Here is an 8,473-nt window from a genome sequence, read left to right as displayed (position 1 = left end):
CACACACACACACACACACACACACACACACACACACACACACACACACTCGCCTGGCTCCAGTGTGTGACGCAGTACCCCTCTCTGAAACACAAACGAATGCTCTGCTCTGAAACATGCAGTCACAAATAAATCCAAGTCAGTCTACATGAAGAGCTCTGATTTATGTTGAGCTCCAGCACATTTGGTCAGCTGGTTTTACCTCTCTACAATGGCTGCTGGAAAAGACAAGAGTTCTGCTGTTGACTTACCATCCAGAAACCTCTTGCTGCATTCTTGTTGGTTGTGCAGGAGGCTCCATTGCTGCTTTTCAAAGATGTTCGGCGGTACAATTGCCCAGCCATTTTTTTTTCTCGTTGAGTTCGGGGTCGTGGCCAGCAGCAGCTTGTTTGGATTTAAAGTGACAGGACGCCCTAAAACAGCTACAATCTCTTTATCTAAGATTGATTTTGTCCCCCAAAAAATGTAATGAACATGTTTTGTTTAGGCCATAAACCCGTCATAACTTGGAAGCAAAATAATTCACCTTGAGGATTTTACTCTTTGACCTACAAGTGGAATTTTAACAAAGCTGCAAAAACTTCAAACTTATATTTTTTGCTTTTCTGTAAAGTTTTAGTTGTGTAACATCACTGTTGTTTATGTTCCCCTGGTCAGTTTATTCTAACCAGAAAAGGCCGACTAGCTAGCATGAAGCTAGCAGCAGGTCTCTGCGAACGTTACGGTTGAAGCGTCTTAACCAGCTCCAGCTCCACATTCTGCATCCTGTTGAACTGAACAGGCTGGAGGAGCTGCAGAGACGTGTTTGTTAATGTTTTAATGTTTGGTTTGAACAGCTGTTTGCTGTGTTTGTTCAGCTCCTTCCCTCTCATTGTGTCTCTGTCAGAGAGGAAAAGTCAGCAGGCCTCTTTCCTCCTGACACAAACCGTTTTCCACTCATTTATCCGTCAGYGCAGGTTTGTTTTGTTCATAAATAATTAAACATGGTTTTTATTAGTGCTTGAATATAACTCCACTTAAAATCTGCTGATTTAGTTATTCAATTAATGACACATTTTTAAAACACAAATATTCACTGCAGCATCTCCAGCAGTGAAATGAAACTTTAAAATTATGTAAATTTGAGTTTGTTTATAAGTGAAGTAGCTTTGTTAGCTAAACTAGCTAAGACATTTCATGTTGTTGAATAAAGTTATTTATTTTTATTAGCAATTTTTGACTTTTCAAACTCAGAAATTTCAGTTTCTTTTCTAGAAGATTTCTTAGATCAATCGGAACATTTCTGAGTTCTTTATTTAGCTTTTTTTGTTTTAGTTTTCAAACTGAAGTTTTTTCTAGATGATTTCTGAGGTAAATCTGAATTTTTAGGTCTGTTTGTGTCACAACAGCATGAAGRAAATGCTGAGTCAGCAGCTTCCGCTTTGATTTTGCAGGTTGTAACATTTCTGTATTAAAAATAATTCTTACTGGTCTTTGTTAATATATATTTGTATATATTAACACTTAGTTAAAGTATAATTCTTATTGGTCTTACACTTCCTAATTTTAATAAGAGATTAACTGAATTAATGAAACAAATGATCTTTTAAATGTATTTCTCAAATTTTTTGGATTTTATTTTTCAACTTTTTCTCTAATCCAATCTTTAAAATAATCAGAATTTTCTTTTATTTTTATTTATATGAAGTTTAAGTTTCACATTCCCTTAAAACGACCAATCAGCAGCTTCGAAAATCTGCCACTTCCTGTTTTGTTTTTTTCTTCTTCAGATTAGCGCTCTGTAATCCAGTTTATTTGATCTCCGGTTAATCTGTGATAATCCATCGGGGTTTGAGAGGCTGAGCCTGTCGGTCCAACATGATGTTAAACGGCCGGTCCCTGTGAATGTTTCCGGTCTGGACCTGCTGGCAGATGGACGGTCACTGATCGGGCCAATATCGCCGAAAACATGGATCCATGTGGCAGCAGGCGGGTTAATCTGAGGCAGGCTGGGATTAAAGACTTCCAGCCCAAACAGGAGATATTTATGACTGTTAGTTTATTCATCAACTCTTCAGTTTTGCACTAATTTCTTCCAGTTTTGATCAAACTCACCTGTTTATTGTGTTATTGTGACATAAAAGTTTTAATTGTTGGAGAATCTGTTGCTCTTTGTTTACATAAAATCCCGGATTAAAATCTCTTTATTCTCTTGTTACAGAGATTATGAACGATGTCATCAAGAAGGTGAAGAAGAAGGGAGAATGGAAGGTGAGGCCTTCTGCATTTCTTATCATTTTCACCAAAAACTGCTTTAAAATACACATTTTCTTTCTCTAAAGCCTAAAATTACATTTAAAAGCTGGAAAAATATGTCAGTATTTTTAAAATCAACCAAATATTAATAAGTTGCCATTAATTTTTCCAATTTATTTTAACATGTAAAGCGTATTAATAATTACCTCCATTAAACTCTGTTGTTCTGTCTCCAAAACTGCCTTTAAAAAGGATTTTTCTTTCTCTAAACCCTGAAATGACATTTAAAGCTGGAAAAATGTCAGTATTTCTAAAACTTGCCCAGACATTTATAACACATGAAGCATATTATTAGTAATAATGTGCATTAATGTGGGTGTTTTTCTGCCCCAGGCTCTGATTGTGGACCAGCTCAGCATGAGGATGTTGTCCTCCTGCTGCAAAATGACGGACATCATGACGGAGGGCATCACCAGTAAGACACAAACCCAGTTCAGGGTTTCCCATCAACCAGCTGGTCTCCAGCTGCCTGCTGTGTTTCTGAGATAAAAAAAAGAAAAATGTTTAAAGTTGACAGGAGATTTGAAAATGTTTATCTTCCATGTGTGACTGGAAGATAAACAGTCACACATGGCAGCCCGCCAGGCTTATAACACACCGAAGGGAAAAGCTGAAGTTTATGTGTTGTTTTACTTAATGAGTCAAACTCATTTTCATGTTGGGCCAGTTCCAGATCATGAGCGCTCTTAAAGGGCCGGTTCTGCCAGGATGTATTGATAAAACCCTCTAAACTGTTAAAATATGAATAAATTCTTAACATTAAACTATATTGACCATCTCTTCACATTAATGAAATAGTTTCTGTGATTATTTGCAACAAAAACCAAAGTGTTTGTGGCATTCATTTAGATATATTTGCACTTATGTTTGATGGTAAATTTGACTTTTAATTCCTCCAATTGTCAAATTATAGTCCATGTTTACATCATGGACTATAATTTGACATTAATCAAAGCTGAGGTAGTTGGTTAAGAACATCAGCATCACTTAAACCTGATGTTTTTCAACTCACAGTTATTTATTAGCCCATAAAAGTGCAATCATTTGTTGATTTTGCTTGAATTTCCAGAATAATTTGCAAAAGATTGAGGGAATAATTGATATAATCTGGCAGAAAATAGTGTGTTTCTGATTAAATAATATTTAAGCACACTGTTGTCTAGGACACATTATTATGATTAGGAATGTTTAACTAAATATGTCTGCCTTTACCTTTAAAGTTGTGGAGGACATCAACAAGCGAAGAGAGCCTCTGCCCAGCCTGGAGGCCATTTACCTGATCACACCAACAGAGAAGGTAAAAGTACCGAGTCATGGATCAGCTTTCGTTTGGACTTCACCTTTATTTTCCCTCATTCTTCATTTAAATGAACATGAAGTTCGCTAAAAGATCCCAAAAAGCACCAAATGTAAGAAACTAGACTAGAGGTGTCAAACTCCAGTCCTCGAGGGCCGGTGTCCTGCAACTTTTAGATGTGCCTCTGCTGCACCACACCTGAATAGAATAATTAGGTCATTAGCAAGGCTCTGGAGAACTGAGGAGGTAATTAAGCCATTCGATTCAGGTGTTTTGTACCTGTGGCACATCTAAACACTGCAGGCCAGCGGCCCTTCAGGACTGGAGTTTGACACCCCTGATAGAGGTTTCGCTACCAGCGAAGCTAATTCTTTGTTTAGCACTTTTTTTTTTCCCTTTTTGTTTTTGTTGTATAAATTCTAGATCACTAATTTACTTCACTAATATATTAACTTTCAGTTCATTAAAGTTTTGTTGTCAACTGTTATTCAAGTAGTTAGATGTTTATGTTCATGCTTTTATTTTGAATGGCGTTCTGTTTTCTCTCCTCACACTTTATTTTTTTCAAGAAACTGTACTGATAAATGGGAAATATAAAAATAAACAACCRAATGAGTTCAACTGAAGAACATTTACATAAATTAACAACCAAGTTTATGCTCACCAGTTTCAGCTAAAATTGATTTAATGTCTCTTCAATGTTGGGACCTTAAATGTTTATTTTCAAACATTTAGACAAAAAAGCCCTTTCTTTTAAACAGATTTTTTTTTAAAAATCAATCAATAAATATGGTTACTGACAAATAAATTATGAAATCAGCGAGCAAAAAATCTCTGCTGTACTATGCTAACTGTGCTAATGAGCTAGCTAGTTTTTGTAGCATAAAAGATAAATTTGGCTATTAGCATAAATCTGAAAACTCACAGCCATTTAGGTAAAATATGTTGTAAAGTGCTGCTAATAGTCTAAGTGAAGCATAATAAAATAGTACAATATAAATGTAGATTTATCTTTATTTAATATTCTATAACTGTTTGTAGTGATGAATTTAGTTAGCATTGTTTTATTAGCCTAGCAAGCAGAAACCTAAAGTCACTTTATAATGCAAGTTTCTGATTAATTTAACATGATAATATGACTTTTCTTGCATTTAACTTGCCTCGTTAACCTCAGCTTTGTTTGGCACTGTTAGCCTAATGAGAATATGTCTGTTATTTTTCATTTTTCAGTCAGTGCACACGCTCATGGCGGATTTCAAAGACCCTCATTCAGCTAAATACAAGGCAGCCCATGTTTTCTTCACTGACTGTGAGTCACACAAACATACAACCCTGTGAAATGTTGCTTTTCATGAATATAGTTCTGCTTAAACTGGGTGTTATTAAGAAACATAATGTGATCATGTTGGGACATCATGCTAATGTTAGCACATCATGCTAACATTAGCATATGTTAGCAGTCAGCGTTTGAGAACTTATATTCTTTTAAAAAGTCTATTTAATGTTTTACCATCAAAACTAAAATGATAAAATAGTCCTCCAGTGTATAAATATGTAGTTATTCTACTATGGATGTTTTTTATTAAAGTTTATAGAACAGTGGGCAGAAGAAATGAGCTTAAATGAGTTGATATGTTTTCTTTGTTTTTCCAGCCTGTCCTGATCCGCTCTTTAATGAACTGGTGAAAAGCCGAACCTCCAAAGTCACCAAGACTCTGACAGAGATCAACATCGCCTTCTTGCCCTACGAGTCTCAGGTAAACAAACAGTTAAATTTAATTACGCCGTGGCTGCTGATTGGTTTTCCATTTCGCTTGTCAGTTTTCTGCTTTTTTGCCTCAGATTTCACTCAAAAATACGTAGAAGTTCATGTTTAACTCAGTGTCTGTAAGTTTGTCCATCTCTTGCTCATCCACCGTCATGTTTGACAGTTTCTGTGTTAAATTGTTGTTTAATTTGCTCCACATATGGTGAAATTGTGTCTAAACATCTCTACCTTGGAGTTAAATTAATTCAGATGAAGCCTTACAAACCTAAATCTGCAGCAGAACCAAATCTTTCTCCACGTTTCCCAATAAGCTACTTTTGTTCTTTCTTTGTCAACTTGACCCGTTTTCCATCCCAGCAACAGCAAAGTCCAACCCAAGGAGAAAAACTTTACTGTTGCTCATAAAGTTCTCTTTTTGATGGTTAATTAATTAAGTTTAATATGAATACATTGTCAGTATATTTCAGAATGAAGTTTCAACGTGAGAGAAAGTATCAGGTGGAAAATTTGGGGATCTTGAAGATAAAGTAAAATATCATCTGCATATAAACGTATTTCACTTTAACACTGATGCAGCTTGTTACTAAATCCCAAAAAGTCAGAAAATTAATATTTATTCTTACAATGTTGAAGCATAAATATGAAGAAAAAAGGTATTTTAAGGTTAGTAGCTGAACAGACGTCCATATTTTGAAATGTTGCAGCTCTTTTTTGTACAATTTTGGAAAAGTGATCAGACTCAGCTGCATATTCCATGGATTACAAGTCTGATGTTATTATTTCTAATAACTGCACAGTATTTATCTGTTATAGTCAATCAATCAATCAATCAATCAATCAATCAATCAATCAATCAATCAATCAATCAAGCAATCAAGTTAATTTGTATAAAACATTTCAACAACAAGGCATTTCAAAGAGCTTTATATCATAAAAACACAGTAATCAACTGAAATGTTACATTTTTCTGTCGTTACACATCAAAATGTTTAAGTTTCATTTATGATGATTCAAAATCAACCAGGAGGGATTTTAGTTTAGGTTTAATCTTCTAGAATTTTATTCTAGATTTATGCTTCATAGAAGCTGAATGCTGCTTCTCCATGTCTGTTACTATTGTTGTTGTTTATAAATTTGCTTTTTAAATATTTAAACGTTTTGTGTGAACTTTTACACCTGATGCACCTGAATTATTAATCGGCTTTGGATCAATTAAAATGCGAAGTGATGCAGTGAAGGACATGGATACTAGCAGCGAGTTTGTTTTTTTAATTTTTTATCTGGTTTTAGACTCAGAGAGAAAACAGAGAATCGAGTGTCGGATGCTGAGTCATGATTCGCTGTTTCCCGCAGACGGATCCAGAAACATTTCTCACACTGATTCCTTTCCCTCCATGTTTCCACTTCCACAGTCGATTCTGTGATTTTCCTCTCTCAGCTCCTCTTTTATCTGTTTATTTCTCTCTATCTTTCCCCATTAACCCATTTTTTGTGTTTTTGCTGCGTTCCTCCTCTCTTGTCAGCAGCAATTACTTCAGAGTCGGTACTTTTTCTGCTGGAGGCAAAGCGATGCCTCTGTGTCCCGCCCACAAGCAGAATGAGTGAATCTGATTGGTCGGAGCCGGACATACAGTAGCCAATGTAGCCAATTGCTGCTGAGCAAAGCTAAGGATTCAACTGCAGAGCAGAAACGGTCATGTGATGGTGGACAGATGGAGATGGAGGAGAGAAGGAAAAAAGAAAAAAAGAAAAATAAGAAAATAAAGACAAGAAGAGAGAGTGAAAAAATAAAAATAAAACAACAAAAGTAAAATGAAAGAAACACAATAAGAAAGTAAATTGAAAGAGAAAAGAAAAAGTAAAGCTATAGAAAGAGGAAGAAAGGAAGGAAGAGCAACAGGAAGGAAAAAAGGAAGAGAGAGCAACAGAGCAAAGAGAGCGAGTAAAAGAGTGAAAAAACAGAAAGAGAGCGAAAGAAACAAACAAACAGTTTCATTCTCTGGTTTAAGTAAAATAAATGCCACAAGTTGCATGTTTGTATCTAGTAGAAGATAATCAGTTAAACTGGGTTAACTGGTGTGTGCAGGTTAAACTGGGTTAAATGGTGTGTGCAGGTTAAGCTGGTTTAACTGGGTTAAATGGTGTGTGCAGGTTAAACTGGGTTAACTGGGTTAACTGGTGTGTGCAGGTTAAACTGGGTTAACTGGGTTAACTGGTGTGTGCAGGTTAAACTGGGTTAACTGGGTTAACTGGTGTGTGCAGGTTAAACTGGGTTAACTGGGTTAACTGGTGTGTGCAGGTGTACTCCCTGGACAACCCGGACGCCTTCCACAGCTTCTACAGCCCCCATAAGGCCCAGCTGAAGAACCCGGTGATGGAGCGGTTGGCCGAGCAGCTGGCCACACTCTGCGCCACGCTGAAGGAGTACCCGGCCGTTCGGTACCGAGGGTCAGCCATTTTAACTCCTCCGACAATCTGAACCAAAACCTGCAACATTTGGTCTGAATCAGACATCAGAACAGAGAAATTCCTCCTTAGGCTGTTTAACTAAATGTATTCGACTGTTTAATATGTTTAGCTTTTATGTTTATGCTCTTGCTTTCTATCTTTTAGGGAGTACAAGGACAACGCCACCTTAGCCCAGCTGGTTCAGGACAAACTGGATGCCTACAAGGCCGACGACCCCACCATGGGAGAGGTGATTTTATTTAATCCCTTTAAAACTCCAATTTCTTTTTCCTTTTCTGATTTAGTCCAGTAGACTTGGTTTGATTAGGAACCAAAATTGCAACATTTGTTACATTTTCAGTTAGTGCAGTTTGCTTTCTGTCAAACAATCCAACTTGTTCCCCTCCTCGCCTTTGGGGGCGCTGTATCACGAACCACTGACGGAAACGAGACAAAACCCTCTGAAGACATTGAGAGCAACTTCCTTCTTCATGAAATCAAACAGAACCAGAGTTCACTTCAAACCGAACCGAGACCGAGGATTGTAGAGATTGTAGAGTTCATTTGTTTGGTTGGACATTCATATCTCCCCCCTAATGAACCAGACTTTCTATTGTCTAGATCAGTGGTTCTTAACCTGGGTTCGATCGAACCCCAGGGGTTCG

The 8,473-nt window shown here is 36.8% G+C and overlaps 1 protein-coding gene across 2 annotated transcripts in view; it reads left to right on the top strand.

Annotated features, from left to right (window-relative positions):
• The window catches only part of stxbp1a (syntaxin binding protein 1a), a 29,616-nt gene that overhangs the window by 3,930 nt on the left and 17,213 nt on the right, over positions 1-8,473 (top strand). For both annotated transcript variants that reach the window (XM_008424640.2, XM_008424639.2), the window contains exons 2-8: positions 2,201-2,250; positions 2,629-2,710; positions 3,516-3,592; positions 4,823-4,901; positions 5,246-5,349; positions 7,660-7,808; positions 7,974-8,058. In XM_008424640.2, coding sequence (XP_008422862.1) covers positions 2,201-2,250; positions 2,629-2,710; positions 3,516-3,592; positions 4,823-4,901; positions 5,246-5,349; positions 7,660-7,808; positions 7,974-8,058 — 626 coding nt within the window. The remainder of the gene's footprint in view (positions 1-2,200; positions 2,251-2,628; positions 2,711-3,515; positions 3,593-4,822; positions 4,902-5,245; positions 5,350-7,659; positions 7,809-7,973; positions 8,059-8,473) is intronic.

Source organism: Poecilia reticulata, linkage group LG12, assembly GCF_000633615.1.
Source record: "Poecilia reticulata strain Guanapo linkage group LG12, Guppy_female_1.0+MT, whole genome shotgun sequence".
Taxonomy (NCBI): Eukaryota; Metazoa; Chordata; class Actinopteri; order Cyprinodontiformes; family Poeciliidae; genus Poecilia; species Poecilia reticulata.
Note: the sequence above shows the minus strand (reverse complement) of the source record. Positions and strands in the feature narration are given on the sequence as shown.